A 20,476-nucleotide genomic window follows, 5' to 3' on the forward strand; every position below is an offset into this window, starting at 1 on the left:
CTAGGTCATGTCATCAGTTCTGAAAGGCAGTGTTTTCCAATCTGGGCAACTTGGAGATATTTGGACTTCAACTCCCAGAATTCCCCAGTCAGCGAATGCTGGCTGGGGAATTCTGGGAGTTGAAGTCCAGATATCTTCAAGTTGCCCAGGTTGGGCAACACTGCTGTAAGGGAATGGTGTTTGTGAGAGAGGAAGGGAGAGAGGGAGGAAGAGGAGGAGGAGAAAGGCTTCAGAATTCCTTGCGGCTCTCACCACTCTCTTGGTGGCCTTCTTGCAGATGTTCCATGAACCAACTAGATAATGTCATCAGTGATGGAAAGGGATGGTGTTTATGGAAGGGAGGAGGATGAGGATTGTGGCTTCCTTGGTGCTTTCTTGCAGATATGATCCAACCAGGTGATGTCATGAGTGGTTCAAGGGGTTTGCAGAGAAGAGGAGGAGGAGGAAAATTGTGGAGTCCTTGGTGCTCTCTGAGTTTATTGATTTTCTTACAGATGTTTCATGATCCAATGAGGTTATACCATTGGTGCTTCAGGGGAACAAGGGATTTGTGAAGGAGGAGAAGGCGGAGGAGAGGAGAAGGGAGAAAGAAGAGGAGGAGGAGGAGAAACAGAAGGAGAAGGAGGAGAAGAAGAAGAGGAGGAAGAGAAGGAGAAGAGGAGACAGAGAAGAAAAGGAGGAGAAGGAGGAAGAGGAGAAGAAGAGGAAGAAGAGGAGGAGGAGAAGGGGAAGAAAAAGAAGCAGAGCAGGAGGAGGAGGAGGAGAAGAAGAACAGGAAGAGGAGGAGAAGAGAAGGAGACGGAGAATAAGAGGAGGAGGAGGAGGAGAAGGAGGAAGAGAAGGAGAAGAGGAAGAGGAGCAGAAGGGGAAGAGGAAGAAGAAGAGGAGAAGAAGAGGAGAAGAGAAGGAGACGGAGAATAAGAGGAGGAGGAGGAGGAGAAGGAGGAAGAGAAGGAGAAGAGGAAGAGGAGCAGAAGGGGAAGAGGAAGAAGAAGAGGAGAAGAAGAGGAGAAGAGAAGGAGACGGAGAAGAAGAGGAGGAGGAGGAGGAGAAGGAGGAAGAGGAGAAGAAGAGGAGAAGAGGAAGAGAAGAGAAGGAGATGGAGATGGAGAAGAAGAGGAGGAGGAGGGGAAGAGGAACAGGAAGAAGAGAAAGAGGAGGAGGAGGAAGAAGAAGAGGAAGAGGAGGAAGAAGAAGAGGAAGAGAAGGAAAAGAGGAGAAGGAGGAGGTGGTGGAGAAGAGGAAGAAGAGCAGGAAGAGAAGGAGAAGAGAAAGAGGAGCAGAAGGGGAAGAGGAAGAAGAAGAGGAGAAAGAGGAGGAGAAGAGGAGGAGGAGTAACAGAAGTTACCAGTAGACGACTGTGGGTTTCTTGGTTCTCCCTTAGCTCGGTGCTTCCCTTGCAGACGTTTTGTGACCCAACTAGGTAACATCATCAGGGCTAGAAAGGAATGTGGGGTTTCCAGAGAGGAAGAGGAGGAAAATGAAGAGGAAGAAGAACAGGACGGTGGGGTCCTTGGTGCCCTCTGAACTCAGCTGTTGCTTCTTCTTCCTCTTCTTCTTTTTGGCAGGCGTTTCGTGACCCACGTGGCCACCGTTATCAGCAAAATAATTCTCTTTTCCACAGCTGATTTCCCCCCATTCCTTCCTGTCCATTCCAGCCCCCCCCCCCCCCCCCGCAGAAGTTCACAAAGAATCCTTAGGAAAACGTTTCCGTCAATCTTCACCTTCAAAACCGACACTTCCAATTCCAGGTCAGAAAAAGGAGGAGGAATTAGTCCAGACTTAAACCTTTCCGGTTCCGAGTCGCTGGGCCCCAGAATTTTGTCCCAGTTCTGCTTGCAAAAAAAAAAAAAGGCTTTAATAATAATAATAATAATAATTAATAATAACAAGGATAATGCCAAATACTTGAATCCCAAACTCTGTTGCTTTTGCAGCTTTTGCCAGACGGATTTGGCTCGATTGCCTTCGGCTACCGCGGCTCAAACCAGAGATTTCTCGGCTTGGAAATTGGAGCTGTGTTGAGCTTTGGGGCTGCCGGTGGCCGACATAGAAATCTGGGTGGTAAAATTGGTGCCGCTGCTGCCGACGGACGGGTGGTGATACTTCATGTCGGAACCCAGGAAGCGTTCCAGGTGCCACCTGCGCCATTTGCGTTTCATTTCGGCTTGAACCTGAGATGGTGGGAGAGAGAGAGAGAGAGAGAGAGAGAGAGAGAGAGAGAGAGAGAGAGAGAGAGAGAGAGAGAGAGAGAGAGGCGCATAGGAGAGAAGGAAAAAAAATCATACACACAAACACACAAAATCCCACCACTTTTCAGGCAGTCCTTGACTTGCAACCGTTCATTTAGTGATGCAGCCCTTCACTGGATGTAAGTGTGGAAAAAACGGCCATTTATCACTTTTTAGCATCATTATAACTTTAAATGGCTACTGAACGAACTGTTGGAAGTCAAGGACTCCGATGTACCTGTGCAATTTCTGTCTTCAGGATTCGTTTTATTGGGCCGATATTCTGTGTCTGGTGGGACTAAGCTTGAAACTCAAATTTAATCAGAGCCACTTTGCATTAAGGCCGAGCAGTAAAATAAAAAAAAACCCGAAACCCTTCCAGGGTCCTGGATTTAGCTTACATCTGGCGGTTATCGGAGAGAGATTGCCTGATGATTATGCAGATCAGGCTTTGCACCCCTGGCTAGGATTCCTGGCTTATTGCAGAAATTTTTTACTGTCTGTTGTTATGGGATGCACACCGGCCCCTTCATTAAAAGGCTCCATTGACCTTGCAAAATTAAAAAGCAAATGTAATTAAATTTAATCTATGCATTAACTGACGGTGGAACTAAAATAGGGAGATGATTAACTTCCGAAGCCGGAAACCCTCCTCGGGCCGAAATAACGCTTTCCAACAGCTTACCTCTCCGTTGATGAAGCAATACAACACCGCAACCGCGAAGCCCTGAAAGGAGAGGATGGGAAAGAAAGAGGAAAAAAGATTTCAACCAGGCGAACTCCGTGCGTGCAGGATGCCAAGAACAGAACTTCGTGAACGTGAATTCTGCGGGGGTCCCTAAATGCTCTCTCAGCCTGGGGGCTTCTTTTTGGCAGACGTTTTGTGACCCAGCTAGGGAACATCATCAAAGTTAGAAGGGAGTGGGAGGAGGAGGAGGACTGTCGGGTACTTGGGAGCTGAGGTTAGTAGTTTTCCCGCAGACATTTCATGACCGAAATACATAAAATAATCAATTCTGGAATCTGGATCTGAATCTATGTTTCTATGGAATCCCATTCTCTTTCTTTCTTCTTTCTTTCTTTCTTTCATTCTTTCTTTCTTTCCTTCTCTTTTTGTTTCTTTTTGTTCCTTCCTTCCTTCCTTCTCTTTTTGTTTCTTTTTTGTTTCTTCTTTCTTTTAGTTCCTTCCTTCCTTCTTTCTTTCCTTCTCTTTTTGTTTCTTTTTGTTCCTTCCTTCCTTCCCTTTTTGTTTCTTTTTGTTTCTTCTTTCTTTTAGTTCCTTCCTTCTTTCTTTCCTTCCTTCCTTTCCTTCTTTTCCTTCCTTCCTTCCTTCTCTTTTTGTTTCTTTTTGTTTCTTCTTTCTTTTAGTTCCTTCCTTCTCTTTTTGTTTCTTTTTGTTTCTTCTTTCTTTTAGTTCCTTCCTTCCTTCCTTCTCTTTTTGTTTCTTTTTTGTTTCTTTTTGTTTCTTCTTTTAGTTCCTTCCTTCCTTCCCTCCTTCCTGTCTTTTTCTCTTTCCTTCCCTTTCTTCCTCCCTCCCTTCCTCTCTCTTCTTTTTCTTCTTCCTCCCTCACACCCACTCAATCAACTTCCTTCCTTTTTTTCTTCCCTCCCTCCCTCTTTCCCTTCCCCTTCTTCCTCTCCTCCTAATTCTTCCCTTCTTCTCAAGCACCTACTGTTATGCATGGAGTTTCTATGGCTGAAAGCTCCCAGCCATTAAATACCACCCTCCCCACTTGAGATTGACCCCAATCTCTCTCTCTCTGAGGTTCTGAGAATTCTAGGGAAGGATTCCTAAAGGTCTGTGGCAGGTAGTGGCAGGTTTGCATCCAAACTTGGCAACTTTAAGACTTGTGGGACTTCAATTCCCAGAATTCTCCCAGGCCAGCACAGCTACCTCTGGGGGCTGAAGTCCACAATTTGGCCGATGAAGTTCCACACATCTTAAAGTCACCAAGTTTGGAATACCGCTGGTGGTATTATAGTGATGGTGGTTGGAAATGACAGAAGACTCACCTGGAAAGACCCCAAAAGGAGTTCAAAGACCAGTTTGACGTACATCACTTCTTTCTTGACCGTGTCCGGAAAAAAGGCAAATATAATGTAGTGGATACCAAACAGAGGGATCAAGAGAAGGGTGGATTTAGCCAGTCTCCTGAAAAAGACAGAACGGGCAAGAAGAAGACATGGAGGTTTTCTTTCTTTCTTTTAAGAGCCGGGGTGGCACAGCAGGTAGAGGCCACTGCAGGCCACTGAAGCTGACTGTAGATCTGTAGGTCAGCGGTTCAAATCTCATCACTGGCTCAAGGTTGACTCAGCCTTCCATCCTTCCGAGGTGGGTCAAATGAGGACCTGGATTGTGGGGGCAATAGGCTGGCTCTGTTAAAAAAGTGCTATTGCTAACATGTTGTAAGCCGCCCTGAGTCTAAGGAGAAGGGCGGTATAAACATTGAATAAATAAAAATAAATAAATAAATATAAAAAGTTTCTTTTTTATTTTTCTCCACCTTAAAATTACACATAGCATCACATATACGGATCCCAGCGGCCGATAAGGTCCCACAGAGTTGGCCTTCTCCGGGTCCCGTCGACTAAACAATGTCGTCTGGCGGGACCCAGGGGAAGAGCCTTCTCTGTAGCGGCCCCAGCCCTCTGGAATCAACTCCCCCCGGAGATTAGAACTGCTCCCACCCTTCTTGTCTTCCGTAAACTACTTAAGACCCACCTATATCGCCAGGCATGGGGGAATTGAGACACCTTTCCCCCAGGCTTATTATAATTTATGTTTGGTATGTATGCGCTGTTTGGTTTTTAATTATGATAGGGTTTTTAGTTTTTTTTAATATTAGATTTGTGCCAGTATAATATTGTTTTTAGCGTTGTTGTGAGCCGCCCCGAGTCTTCGGAGAGGGGCGCCATACAAATCTAATAAATAATAATAATAATAATAATAATAATAATAATAATTATTATTATTATTATTATTATTATACCTTCAATACAAATCAATAAGTGTGTATTGTCTGTTAAGTACAATAATTTCAATTTTACTATTTATTATTCATTCTGTCTCCATCTATCTTCCTCTCTTTCTATCTCAAGTGGCTATTCTAATTCTGCTTCCTACTTTCTTTCTTTTTAAAAAACTAAATTTTTATTTCGAATATGTACATTTAAAAGGACACTTTCTCGATCATCTTTACATTCACCATCAAAGCAAGCAAAAAAAAAAGGAAGTGAAAGAGAAAACCATAGACATCACAAATCCAGACTGTACATAACCCACCCCACCCCTGCTGTCTTCTTGACAGCTTAGTTTAAACTTATCGGTTTTATAAATACTACCAGCAGATACTATTCGGATATAAGTATAACTAGATTTCAAATAACTTATGTTCTTCGATCCTCTTTTCCTATCTTTTCACTCATAGAGTCAATTATTACAAAATTCTTAAATAAATCTAATATTTTTAAACCCTTTTAAACTTATTCACCCTTTTTATCCTTTTTTCAGGCCATTCTGCTACCTACTTTCTTGCGCCTCCTCTCCCCTTTTCCACTACCATCTCCTCCCACTTCCTCCTTCCTTCTTTACGTCAACTCTCTTTCTTCTCTACTCTACTACTTCCTCCTTTACTTCTACTCTCCCTTCTACTCTCTCTCCTTTCTCTCCTTCTTTTCTAGTTCTCTTAACACCCTTTGAATCCTTCCCTGGGTGGATAATTCTTTCTTTCTTTCTTTCTTTCTTTCTTTCTTTCTTTCTTTCTTTCTTTCTTTCTTTCTTTCTTTCTTTCTTTCTTTCTTTCCTTCCTGTCCTATCCTATCCTATCCTATCCCATCCATTCACCGCACAAATCCCAGCGACCAGTTAGGTCCCACAGAGTTGGCCTTCTCTGGGTCCCGTCGACTAAACAATGTTGTATGGCGGGACCCAGGGGAAGAGCCTTCTCTGTGGCGGCCCCGACCCTCTGGAACAAGCTCCCCCCAGAGATCAGAATTGCCCCCACCCTCCTTGCCTTTCGTAAGCTCCTTAAAACACACCTCTGCCATCAGGCATGGGGGAATTGAGATATCCCCCTCCCCCAGGCCTATACAATTTATGCCTGGTATGTTTGTGTGTATGTTTTGCTTTTTAACAAGGGTTTTTTAGTTACTTTAAATGTTAGATTTGTCATACATTGTTTTATTATTGTTGTGAGCGCTCCGAGTCTACGGAGAGGGGCGGCATACAAATCGAATCGAATCGAATCGAATCAAATCAAATCAAATCAAATCAAATCAAATCCATCCATCCATCCATCCATCCATCCATCCATCCATCCATACATACATACATACATACATACATACATACATACATACATACATAAGAGACAATAGGACAGGGGACGGGAGGCACGCTTGTGCACTTATGCACGCCCCTTAACGCACTTCTCTTGCATGACAGACTGAAAAGCTTCTCTGAGTTTTCACCCTCATAATTCTTAGTTCTTGATTTCACATGCATTCTATTCAGTTTTGGGTTCCTACCTGGACGGGGCCGGAACGGCGTTCAGGTAGCAAAAATGGAGCTGTGTGTGCAGCTCTGGGTGACTGCTGTGCGCCCGAGGGAGATTTTGCTTCTGTGCATGCGCAGGAAGCAAAGTCTCGCTTGGGTGCGTGCCGGGGTCACAAAACCGCACAGGAAGCTCACCAGTAGCAGTGGTAAGTGGAATCCACCCGATTCTATTGTATCTTTATTTTAGGTATATGTTATTTATCTAAGGCTGCCTCCTAAGGCATGGAGATTTTCAATGCTAGAAGAGGGGTTTGCAGTATAGCAGAATAACAAAGTTGGGAGGGGCCTTGGAGGTCCTCTAGTCCAACCCTACGGGATTGGGCGGCATACAAGTCAAATTAATAAATACAATAAAATAAATAAATAAACCCATTGCTCAAGCAGGAGGCTCTATAACGATAAATCATTTCAGCACAGAGGGCGGGAGAGAACTGCAAGTAACTCAGGTGAGAGATTCATGCCCTATAAATAATTCTAATTCTTAATTCTTTGGCCTAGTGCAGTGATGGCGTATGCGTGCATGCCCACAACCATAATTCAATGTCTGGGGTGGGCAGAAATGGCTTCCCATGTGCTCCCCGGAGGCCAGAAAGGGCCTGTTTCCTGACTTCTGGTGGACCCAATAGGCCTGTTTTTTGCCCTCCCCAGGCTCCAGAGTCTTTCTTGAGGTCCGGCGAGATTGAAAATGCCCTCTTCCCACCTCCCGGGTGTTGTGGTTAGCTCTGGCCCAGCTCCTGTCCCAAGGAATGTGCAGGTGGATGTGGGAGAAACATCCACATGCTGCAGGCCTGTTTTGCTCCCGATGGAATCTGCCAATGAAGCCTCCTCTGACCAAGGAAGCGTGAGTAACAGGGAAGAGGGGAGTTTGGCAGACAGCCCTGGAGGAGATCAATCATCTGTATCATCCTTGGATTCTGAACAAGAATTAATGACACATCCACGCATGCATAGAGTGATGCATAGGAGACAACAACTGAAGGATTATTACAAGAGAAAATGAGGCCACCTGTGCTTGGGTGGGGCTCTGTAATTAGTGCTACAGATAAAAGTGCAGCTTGGCGTTTTAGCCTCATGGCAGTTTATCTGATTCATTGTTTTGTCAAGATGGTGGGTTTTGTGCTGTTCAAGATTGTTTGTGGACTCTCTGGACTTTAGAATTGGACTCAATTTCCCAGTCATTGGGTGAGCAATTGGATTGCATTTAGCTTGTGCCTTGTGTGTACCAGAAAATCCCTTTGACATTTAAAAAGGGAGCTGTTTCTGTTTTTCTGTTGATAAAAACTTTTGGGTTTTCCTTTTATCGTGTGGTGTGTGTCTTCCTGGACTAATTACCCTGTAATTAATTACAGGCGGTTGAAACATGCCGGCAGAACACCGGGAAGCCCTCCAGAAGCTGAAAATGCTTCCACCTGAGCCAAAAATCAGCTGGCCGTCACTCACATTCCACACAGGAGCTGAGTTAGGCTTGTGTGCCAGCAAATATGGCTCCGCGTGCCACCGGTGGCACTTGTGCCATAGGTTCGCCATCACTGGCCTAGTGGAACAGGCACCAGGCTAGGAGATCGTGGGTTCTAGGCCATGAAAACAGCTGGGTGACTTTGGCCCAATCCCGGCGGGCATTCCTACTTACCACTGCTACTAGTGTAATGCACGCGCATATCTGAGCAAACTTTTGCTTCTGTGCATGTGCAGGAAGTGAAATCTTGTAAGAGGCCTTGTGGTTGTGCGAGATTTCAGTGATTTTTTTTGCTTTTGTGCGTCCACGGAAGCAAAAAATTGCCGAAAATCCCTGAAATCCCGTGCACATGTGCAGAAGCCAAATCTCGCTCGGACGCACGTGCCTGCCCGCCAGTCACCCGGAGCTGTGTGCCCAGCTCCATTTTCGCTACAAGTACACAGTGTGGCGCATACCGGCTAGCGACCTATTACTGGCCCAATCAGCCAAGAGTTCTAGTCCTGATAACATGATCAAAATTCAGACACACGTTTTTGTGACCGTGGAGGGTGGTCCTGTTTTGCGACCTTCCAACAAGCAAAGTTAATGGGGGGGGGGGGGGGGAGGCAGATTCACTTAATGGCCGTGTGACTAATTTAACAACTGAAGTGATTCACTTAACAACTTAACTGGCATTAAAAGTTGAAAAAGGGTGCTAAGTTCACTTAACGACTACATGAACAAGTTAACAGAGGAAATGTTGGGCTCCCTTGTGGTCATAAGTCGAGGACTACCTAAAACACACATAAAAACGGGATGGAGCTTAATGCCCCGATTTGCACCCACCCACTCAAGACAATTCATGGCTTCAGGAGACTCTCAAACGGAGGCCCGAACTTACAAATATTGGCTTGTTTCGTTTTGCCCGACATCTGGAGAGTGAAGCTTCTGGACCAAGATCCGTATGATGCATATAAAGAGCACGAAGTTGACCTGTTGAACATGTTAAAAAAAAGAAAAGAACATTAAAATTCCTTGTGGTGCAGAAGACAAAATCCCTACCGCAACACGGTTATATGGATCATCTATTTCCAATATGTTTTTCAGAACAACGGAAAAAAGGCACAGAAAGCTGGCATTGTAAAGGTAGAACTCGACTTTATGACCTGCTATTTTAATTTTGTTCCAATAGTATTTTGCTTTTGGACATATTACCATACTTGGTGGACATGTCCAAAAGCAAAATAGTATTGGAACAAAATTAAAATACTACTAGAAGAGATTACCAAAGGAAACATAGAAATGAAACCAGAAATATTCTTATTGGGAGTACTACCTGAAAGTTATAAAAAAGAAACACAATATTTGATAATACTTATCATAAACAAATTTAAATTTGTTAGATTATTTATGATTTGTTTCCACGTGTTGTGAGCCGCCCCGAGTCTTCGGAGAGGGGCGGCATACAAATCTAAGTAATAAATAAATAAATAATAAACATCTGCAAGAATAATATTTGCCTAAAACTGGAAAAACAAATACACACCATCGGGAGAAAATTTGATTAGAATATTGTTGTGTTTGTGTTCCTTCTATTTGATTACATTTCCAACAGTGTTGGTTTTGCATTAGGGAACATTTTAGCTAGATGTCATCGGTAAAACATTTATACATGTTTTTCTTATGGGGAACAGACATCGTTAGCCTATAGTTTTTATTTCACAGTTTTTCCTATTTATATAATTCTATACCCAGGTAGGCAAAGTTGGCTCTTCTATGACTTGTGGACTTCGACTCCCAGAATTCCTGAAACAATCATGCTAGCTCAGGAATTTGGGGAGTTGAAGTCCACATGTCATAAAAGAGCCAACTTTGCCAACCCCTGTTTTTTATACTATAACTAAAACCTTTAGCCCACATTATCACATTTTCTTTAACAGTTTATAGGCCAATAAATAATAGTATATCTTACTTATCAATCTGTCTTCTGTACATAGAAACAAAGAAGACTGACGGCAGAAAAAGACCTCATGGTCCATCTAGTCTGCCCTTATACTATTTCCTGTATTTTATCTTAGGATGGATATATGTTTATCCCAGGCATGTTTAAATCCAGTTACTGTGGATTTACCAACCACGTCTGCTGGAAGTTTGTTCCAAGGATCTACTACTCTTTCAGTAAAATAATATTTCCTCACGTTGCTTTTGATCTTTCCCCCAACTAACTTCAGATTGTGTCCCCTTGTTCTTGTGTTCACTTTCCTATTAAAAACACTTCCCTCCTGGACCTTATTTAACCCTTTGACATATTTAAATATTTCGATCATGTCCCCCCTTTCCCTTCTGTCCTCCAGACTCTACAGATGGAGTTCATTAAGTCTTTCTTGATACGTTTTATGCTTAAGACCTTCCACCATTCTTGTAGCCCGTCTTTGGACCCGTTCAATTTTATCAATATCTTTTTGTAGGTGAGGTCTCCAGAACTGGACACAGTATTCCAAATGTGGTCTCACCAGCGCTCTATATAAGGGGATCACAATCTCCCTCTTCCTGCTTGTTATACCTCTAGCTATGCAGCCAAGCATCCTGCTTGCTTTTCCTACTGCCCGACCACACTGCTCACCCATTTTGAGACTGTCAGACTACCCTATAAAATTTTGTCCAGTTGATATTTCTCTTTTTAAAACCAGTATCCTTAAAAATATTTTTGTATCAAGACTAAAATTTGCATATATGGCCCCCAATCAATGTCTATATCTTATTCTTTAAGCAGCCAAAGGCCTGACTTTTGATTATGTGACACAGAGGATATTGCAATGGTCGTGAATGTGAAGATGAGTTGCTTTTTTCCAGTGTGTTGTAACTTTGAACAGGCACTCAGTGAATTTTTGTAAGTCAAGGAACCCTGCATTTGTCTCTTAAACAATTCAGCTTTGGGCTCAGTTCCATTTATTAAATGGGCCTGAAGGAAATCTCTCCAAATTTTTCTTCTACAGGAAAGCTCGTCCAGGTTCACTTAACAATCCAAGTAACTAACTGAACAACTTTGGTGATTCACTTAACAACGGTGGCAAGTAAGGGGCAAAAATCACTTAACAACCATCTTGCTTAGCAATGGAAGTTTGGGGTTCAATTGTGGTCTTAAATCAAGGACCACCAGTTGTTTATCTGCACAGAATCAAACCAGTCCTCGACTTACAACCGTTCACTTAGTGACCATTCAAAAATACAAGGTCACTTTGAAAAAAGTGACTTATGGCCATTTTTCACACTTAGGACCATTTATTAATTAATTAATTAGATTTGTATGCCGCCGGCTATCACAGCATCTCCCTGGCATGTGATCAAAATTCAGACGCTTGGCAAATGATTCATATTTATGACGGTTGTGGAGTCTCAGGGTTATTACAAGCAAAGTCAATGAGGAAGCTAGACTCACTTAACAACCAGTGTCACTAACTGGACAACTGCAGTAATTCACTTAACAACGGTGGCAAGAAAGCTCTAAAACGGGGTGAAATTCACATAAGAACTGTTTTGCTTAGCAATGGCAGTTTTGGGCTCAACTGTGGTCATAAGTTGAGAACCACTCAGAATCAAACCACAAGAGATGACAGGAAGTTCTTTCGAGGTATTTAGGTCAGAGGTCTGCAAATTTGGATACTTTAAACACTTGTGGACTTCAACTTGGTTGACGGGCCCCAGGGGAAGAGCCTTCTCTGTGGTGGCCCCGACTCTCTGGAACCAACTCCCCCCAGAGATTAGAACTGCCCCTACTCTCCTTGCCTTTAGTAAGCTCCTTAAAACCACCTTTGTCATCAGGCATGGGGGAACTGAGACATCTCCCCCGGGCATATACAATTTATGCATGGTATGTTTGTATGTATGTTTGCTTAGTAAATGGGGTTTTTAAAATATTTTAAATTATAATTTAGATTTGTCATGAACTGTTTTATTTTGTTGTGAGCCACCCCGAGTCTGCGGAGAGGGGCGGCATACAAATCTAAATAATAAAATAAATAAAATAAATAAACTCCCAGAATTCCTCAGCCATGAATTCTGGGAGTTAAAGTCCACAGGTCTTACAACTGCTAAGTTTGGAGACCTCTAGTATTGAAAACCACACAGATATCTTACCAGTATAGAAACCAAAATGGGAGCTTTGATAATCCACCAATATGGAGATTCGATTAAATCCCAGCAACTGAAAAACAAAATTTCAAATTAGATGAAACTTTCTAGATTTATACTCAAAGGATGAGAGAGGAAACCAACAGGAAAAAAAAAATATTTATGACTTTGATTAAAAATTACACAAATAAAATACATGACGGGAATGCCCCAGAAGCCCTCCCAAATGCAGGCTTCATAGAGAGTCCTCAAGTTAAGACCGAAATGGAACTCATAACTTGTGCTGGTCATCAAACAGGTCATCACACAGCTGTGGCAACATTCCAATCTTTTTCTACACTAGCCGTTAAGCAAACATGCTTATTAAGTCAACACTACTTATTAAGTTCAGCGACTGCTGCTGCTGCGGTCATTAAGTATTCCCGTTGGGCATCTTTTTGCCAGGTATTGGAAATAATTGTTGGTTTCCAGCAAAAACAAAAATGTCATAAATTGTAATTGTGGGAGACTGCAAATAACCATAAATGAATATATTAATGTTTCAATTTTCACTGTACCAGTGTTCTATGTCTCTAATATTTTGATTGCATTACGCTGGTGCTTTGGATGTTTTAAGCTGTGCAAAGTTGCTTGACAGTGAGAGGTAATGAAATAATTGGGAAAAAAAAGAAAGAAAATGAAATAAAGAAATTGAGGGAAGGATGGAAGGAAGAGAAAGTAGAAGAAATGAGGAGGAGGAAGGAACGAAGGAGGGAAGGAGAAACATGTAGAGAAGGAAAGAAATAAAATAAATAAAGAAGGAGGGAAAGAAGAAAGTTAGAAAAAAGAAAAAAGGAAGAAAGATGGAAAGAAGGGAGGGAGGGAGGAAAGAAAGATGTTAGAAAAAAGAAAAAAGGAAGAAAGATGGAAAGAAGGAAGGGAGGGAAGGAGGAAGTTGGAAAAATGAAAAAAGAAGAAAGACGGAAAGAAGGGGGGAGGAAAGAAAGAATGAATGAAAGAAAGAAAGAAAGAAAGAAGTTAGAAAAATGAAAAAAAAAAAAGACGGAAATTGTTCTGTCTGGCCGAGGGCCACCCAGAAACGAAGTAAATCAAACACACACATGCAGGCTTGTAAAAATAAAGCAAGGGTTGTTCTTTATATTCAGAAAACTGCAAACCACGGAGTTTCAGAGCAATATTAGTTTAAGAGTTCAATAGGTCAGAATTAATTACTCCAGTCAGTGCAGAAGTCATTCAGGCTTACGTCAGCCAGAAATAACTCACAGCTTTAAATGTCAGTATGTCCAGAAATCCACAGCAAACACGAAACCACAATTCAACAAACTTTCTTCAAAACTGAACGATAGACTCCCACACAGACCTCTGCAATCCTCCCCTTTTTCAAGGTTGCAGCAGCGTCATTAATTCTTATCACTTGTGACCTATTATCTGTTTCTGCGTTTGTGCAGCTGCTCTTGTCTTCCCAGCATTCTACTGACCCAAGCATTAAGAATAGGATTGTTCATTAACTCCTCCCTTTCTGACTCCGATGAAGATGAAACTCTGGCTGGAGATCTGACTGACTCCATTCCTCTCTCTCCAGTCCCTTCCTGCTCCATTTACCTCCCTGCCTCTCCTTCTGGTTCACTGTCTGATTCGTCCTCCAGCCAGACGGCTCTTCTGTGAACAGACGGCTCCCACTCCTCTGCGTCAAAATCAGCAACCAAAGGAGCTGACCTGAAGCCAACCACAACAGAAATAAGGGAGGGAAGGAAGAAGGAAGTTAAAAAAAAAAAAAAAAAAAAGGAAGAAAGATGGAAATAAGGGAGGGAAGGAAGGAAGTTAGAAAAAAGAAAAAAAGGAAGAAAGATGGAGAGGGAGGGAGGGAAGGAAGGAAGGAAAGAAAGGAAGGAAAGAAAGAAGGAAAAAGTGGGAGTGAGAGGAAGGAAAAGGGAGGGAGGGAGGTGACCATGTGATGACAAGAAGCAGGGGGGCATCAGGACTTTGAATCTGGATCATAAGTAGCCTGGAGGAGCCAGGTTGTAACTCTGAACAGTCACTAAGAAATCGGTCATAAGTCAAGGACAACCTGCAATAAGGAAATGCAAGGTTTTTAAAAAAATCTCTTCTCCTTTGAGCCATGAAAGGTCCAGGTTTGAGTTGGAAGTTCTCAGATCTTAAAGATCTAAATCCTCCAAAAGACCAGGCTGCTTCAAACTGCAGTGCCCTAACGACGTCTGGCCATCGTTGCAGGCTCAAGCCCAGTCATAAGCCGAGGACTACCCAAGAAGCGTCTTTCAAGGCGTTGCACGCTCTTTCAGCCAGATAAAAGCAGAACGGAAATGAAGGCTTACCCCGTATTTTCATAGTGAATCCTCGTGATGGTCCAAGCCAAGATGAACAGCATCGGTGCGCCTGACAACAGAGAATTAAGGATTTGTCACTTTTTGTAATGGCACACTCTCGGAACGCTGCATAAGGCAGAACGACAAGAACAGAGAACGGACAGCATCAAATGTGCCGAATTAGCAGCAAAAAGGTTATTTTGCTTGCCGGACACCACTTTGAGTATTATTATTATTATTATTATTATAGGGGAAGGCATGCTAGCCTAGGGATGCTTGATAGGGATAAAGACGGGCGCAGAAATGTAATAAAATGATTGAAAAAAAGGAAAGGAAAGCAGAGGAAGAGGAAGGGAAGGGAAAGAAAGGGAAGGAAAGGAAAAGAAAGGAATGGAAAGGAAGGAAAGGACAGGAAGGGAAGGGAAGAAAAAGAAAGGAAGGAAAGGAATGGAAGGGAAAGAAAGGGAAGGAAAGAAAGGGAGGGGAAAGAAGGAAAGGACAAGAAAGGAAAGGAAGGAAAGGGAAAGAAAGGGAAGGAAAGGAAAGGAAGGGAAAAGAAGGAATGGAAGGGGAAGGAAGGAAAGGGAAAGAAAGGGAAGGAAAGGAAAAGAAGGAAAGGAAGGAAAGGGAAAGAAAGGGAAGGAAGGAAAGGAAAAGAAGGAAAGGAAGAGAAGGGAAAGAAAGGGAAGGAAAGGAAAGGAAAAGAAGGAATGGAAGGGGAAGGAAGGAAAGGGAAAGAAAGGGAAGGAAAGGAAAAGAAGGAAAGGAAGGAAAGGGAAAGAAAGGGAAGGAAGGAAAGGAAAAGAAGGAAAGGAAGAGAAGGGAAAGAAAGGGAAGGAAGGAAAGAAAGGAAAAGAAGGAATGGAAGGGGAAGGAAGGAAAGGGAAAGAAAGGGAAGGAAAGGAAAGGAAAAGAAGGAATGGAAGGGGAAGGAAGGAAAGGAAAGAAAAAGAAAGGAAAAGAAGATAAGGAAAGGACAGGAAGGGTAGGGAAGGAAAGGAAAGGGAAGGAACTTTTGTTTGCCACCTTGAATTATTTTAAACTTTAAGACTTGTGGACTTCAACTCTAGCTATGCTGGCTGGAGAATTCTGGCAGTTGAAGTCCACGAGTCTTAAAGTTGCCAAGTTTGGGGACTCCTGCTTTATCAGTTCCTTGTGAGCTCTCAGCGAAAGGCTGCAAATTAAGTTCTGGCCACAAGCGGTCTTTGTGGAAGGTCACACTGTGAGCAAAATCTCCAGAGATACGAACCGTTGTCTCCTATGACAGCCACCCCCCTTTACTTCTATTTCTTTTACCCAGCTCCACAAGTCTTAAAAGTTGCCCAGTTTGAAGACCTCTGGTGTAGGGAAACAAAGATGACGACAAAGCCACAATACCCCAGCCTATGACGATGTACCACCAGAAGTATTTCTTCTCTGAAAAGAAGGAGATGACCAGGAGGGTGTGGAGATACAACCCTTCGACCAGAAGCCAAAAGAAATTAGCCATGATGCAGTACTGGAAAAACACCACCGCAGCTTTGCAACCCACCTGAAAAAAAAGGGAAACAAGGCAACTTGAATTAAGCATTTGAGTTGCAAAAGGCGAATTTGTTATTTTATTTGGTGTCTAGACACATTTTTTCCAATTCAGGTGGCTCCAAAACAGCCTTTTTGATGTCAGGAACATTTCATCCACTTGCTCTTAGGCCCTCCTCGACTTATGACCGTAGTGTCCTCAATTTATGACACTTCATTTAATCATAAGTCAAGGACACTAAAAAAAGTTTACAACTGTTGCAGAATCTCCATGGTCATCCGATCAAAAGTCAAATGCTTGGCTGAACCAACAGCCATTTATTTAGTGACCTTTGAATATAATAATAATAATAATAATAATAATAATAATAATAATAATAATAATATATTCTTGTTCTTATTGTTCTTGTTCTTGTTCTTCTTGTTCTTCTTGTTCTTCTTCTTCATCTTCTTCTTCTTCTTCTTATTATTATTCTTATTCTTATTATTATTTATTGGATTTCTATGCCGCCCCTCTCCGAGGACACAGAGGTACCCAATAAAGTGAAGCCATCTGGGTGACTTTGGAGCAATCACTAGGAGATGGTGAGTTCTAGTACCGCCCTAACTATGAAAGATATCTGGGTGACTTTGAGCCAATCACTAGGAAATGGTGAGTTCTAGTACCGCCCTAACTATGAAAGACATCTGGGTGACTTTGAGCCAATCACTAGGAAATGGTGAGTTCTAGTACCACCCTAACTATGAAAGACATCTGGGTGACTTTGAGCCAATCACTAGGAGACGGTGAGTTCTAGTACCGCCTTAACTGAAAGACATCTGAGTGACTTTGAGCCAATGACTAGGAGACGGTGAGTTCTAGTACCCTCTTAACTATGAAAGTCATCTGAGTGACTTTGAGCCAATGACTAGGAGACGGTGAGTTCTAGTACCCTCTTAACTATGAAAGACATCTGGGTGACTTTGAGCCAATCACTAGGAGACGGTGAGTTCTAGTACCCCCTTAACTATGAAAGACATCTGAGTGACTTTGAGCCAATCACTAGGAGACGGTGAGTTCTAGTACCCGCCTTAACTATGAAAGACATCTGGCTGACTTTGTACCAATCACTAGGAGACAGTGAGTTCTAGTACTGCCTTAACTATGAAAGACATCTGCGTGATTTTGAGCCAATCATTAGGAGAAAGTGAGTTCTAGTACTTCTTAGCTAGAAAAGCCAGCTAGGTAACTTTGGGCTTCTCATACCCTTTCTCTCTCTGCCCAACCTATTTCACAGGGTTGTCGTTGTGTGAGAAATATGGAAAAATGTGTTGAATATATTGGTTGCCTTGAGTTACATTATTTATTTATAAAAACAATAATACCAGAATACAAATAAATACAGTATACATAAAAATATACATACAAATTGTGTATGATGGGTAGCCAAACATTGGTTGCTGATTGGTTTCCGGACACAATTCGAAGTATTGGTGATGACCTATAAAGCCCTACATGGCATCGGACCAGAATACTTACGGGATCACCTTCTGCCGCACGAATCCCAGCGGCCGATAAGGTCCCATAGAGTTGGCCTTCTCCAGGTCCCGTCGACCAAACAATGTCGTCTGGCGGGACCTGGGGAAGAGCCTTCTCTGTGGTGGCTCCAGCCCTCTGGAATCAGCTCCCTCTAGAGATTTTCTCTGCCCCACCCTCCTCGCCTTCTGCAAGACGCTTAAGACCCACCTATGTCACCAGGCATGGGTCAGCTAGATCATGTTCTCTGACCATTAAATGTTACGTATGGATGTAATTGAGTAGACAGTGATCCCTCGTTTTTCGCTGGGGATGCGTTCCAAGACCACCCATGAAAAACGAATTTCCGTGAAGTAGAGGAAAGATATATTTTTATGTATTTAACAAGTATTTGGACTTTTAAAACCCACCCTTTGCATTAAACAGTCACTCTATAATGTTTCTCAGCTGGAACTACATGTGATATCCTACCAGTTTCTACAGTAGTACTGTAGAAGAATTTTATGAATTTTTAATGGGTTTAATGGATTTAAGCCCCCTTTGAAAACCTGTGAAATAGCGAATCGATGAAAGATGAACCGTGAAGTAGCGAGGGATTACTGTAATGGGATTTTAGTTTACTGTTTTTTAACTATTAGATTTGTATACATATTGTTTCTATTGCATGTTGTGAATCGCTCTGGGTCCTCGGAGAGGGGCGAGATACAAGTCTAATAAATGAATGAATGAATGAATGAATGAATGAACGAACGAATGAATAAATGAATAAATGAATAAATGAATGAATGAATGAATGAATAAATGAATGAATAAATGAATAAATGAATGAATAAATGAATGAATAAATGAATAAATGAATGAATAAATGAATAAATGAATGAATAAATGAATGAATAAATGAATGAATAAATGAATAAATGAATGAATAAATGAATGAATAAATGAATGAATAAATGAATAAATGAATGAATAAATGAATGAATAAATGAATAAATGAATGAATAAATGAATAAATGAATAAATGAATAAATGAATGAATGAATGAATAAATAAATGAATAAATAAATAAATTTCTAAGACCCCCCCTCTTCAAAGTGTTCACAAAACAACATTCTTTGTTATCCAGTTGTTGTTGTTGTTGTTGTGTTTGTATGTCTGTTATTTTCACAGCCGAAAAGAGAAAGAACCTTGAATCAGAAAGGATGCAACCGGTTATTAAGGCTGTTTGTCTTTTTTTATAGTATTTCTTTGCATAATCCTTCTGTCATCGGTAAGAGCAATGAACCCGAGCGACCTCTCCATATTTACAGATTGTAAAAATGACTTGGCCAAATTGAAGTGTATTTTTCTCTCCAGGGCTAAACCTGCTCTTACAAGCATTAAGAAATCAACTCCTGTTAGAGGAAAAAATATATTACGCAATATTATGTATATTATTACTATTTCTTCCCTCTTCACCGTTTGGCTTTTATTAGCTTGTGCCGGCTGGCTTATATTAGCAATATCCTGCTTGGTTTTTTTTTTTTTTACACTCCGGATGTGTTCTTACACAAAGGTTGCAACCGACAAAATTTAACTAGGCTTTCTCTGACCAAGCATTGGAAAGAAAATTACAATTCATTTATTTTTAATTTATTTTATTCATCAATCGATTAAAGAAACTGAATTAAATTAAGGCAATATACAGGTAGGTAGAAGTCCTTGACTTATAGTAGTTCATTTAGTGACCATTCAAAGTTACAATAGCATTGAAAAAGTGACTTATGACTGTTGCAACATCCAAATTTAGGGACTGGGCCACTGACTCATATTTATGACGGTCGCACCCATAGTCATGCGATCCCCTTTAGTGACCTTCTGAGAAGCAAAATCAACAGGGAAGCTAGGTTCACTTAACGTCCGTAACCAGCTGCACGTAACAACTGTGGCGAGAAAGTAAAATGGGGCGAAACTCACTTAACAACTGTCTCATTTATCAACAGAAATTTTGAGCTCTATTATTATTATTATTATTATTATTATTATTATTATTATTATTATTATCATTATTAGCCACTCCGAGTCCTCGGAGAGGGGTGGCATACAAATCTAATTAATAATAATATTAATAATATTAATATTAATTAGTATTAATTAATATTAATATTAATACTAATATTATTATTATTATTATTAATAATAATAATAATAGAACCCAAAATTTATGTTGCTAAACGAGACAGTTGTTAAGTGAGTTTTGCCCCATTTTACAATAATAATGGTCAGGGGATACCTGTATATTACTTGATATCACAATTATGGGTATTGGAAACCTCTATTTAAATCTTTCGCCTTCCTTAAAACAAGCAATTTAAATAAAAAACATTGCCAGCTTGCGCTTTGGTGTGAATCAAGCAAACACAGCTAACCAGGAACGGACAAATAGCAGGAACAATTGTGCCATTTATGATATGTGTTAGTATTGTGGCCTTTTGGCAGCAGCTTAATCAGAGGAGGGGGCGTGAAAGTCAGGGTCAGCATCAGCGAAGGACTACCGTCTTTGATACTACCGACTATCATGTGTGTGTCCAGTGAATGCGCGCATGCCTGTTGCTGCATGTGCGGCTAGCGAAATCTTGTGTAAGGATTCACGCATGAGCAAGATCTTTGGGTGATCTTTGCCGATATTTTTGCTTACGTGCATGCGGAAAATCGCCAAAATGTTGCCTGTGTGAGGTTCACGCAAGATTTTGCTTATTTACTTATTCATTCATTCATTCATTCATT

At 41.5% G+C, this 20,476-nt stretch overlaps 1 protein-coding gene across 1 annotated transcript in view; it reads right to left on the minus strand.

Moving 5' to 3' along the window:
• Positions 1 to 464: 464 nt before the first annotated feature.
• Positions 465 to 20,476, minus strand: part of VIPR1 (vasoactive intestinal peptide receptor 1) — a 114,072-nt gene continuing 94,060 nt past the window's right edge. The window contains exons 7-13 of the mRNA XM_070729964.1: positions 16,054 to 16,207; positions 14,686 to 14,746; positions 12,359 to 12,425; positions 9,123 to 9,214; positions 4,245 to 4,383; positions 2,917 to 2,958; positions 465 to 2,174 (exon numbers count right to left, since the gene is read on the minus strand). Of these exons, the coding sequence (XP_070586065.1) occupies positions 1,983 to 2,174; positions 2,917 to 2,958; positions 4,245 to 4,383; positions 9,123 to 9,214; positions 12,359 to 12,425; positions 14,686 to 14,746; positions 16,054 to 16,207 (747 nt within the window). The 3' untranslated portion in view covers positions 465 to 1,982. The remainder of the gene's footprint in view (positions 2,175 to 2,916; positions 2,959 to 4,244; positions 4,384 to 9,122; positions 9,215 to 12,358; positions 12,426 to 14,685; positions 14,747 to 16,053; positions 16,208 to 20,476) is intronic.

Source organism: Erythrolamprus reginae, chromosome Z (genome assembly GCF_031021105.1).
Source record: "Erythrolamprus reginae isolate rEryReg1 chromosome Z, rEryReg1.hap1, whole genome shotgun sequence".
Lineage (NCBI taxonomy): Eukaryota > Metazoa > Chordata > Lepidosauria > Squamata > Dipsadidae > Erythrolamprus > Erythrolamprus reginae.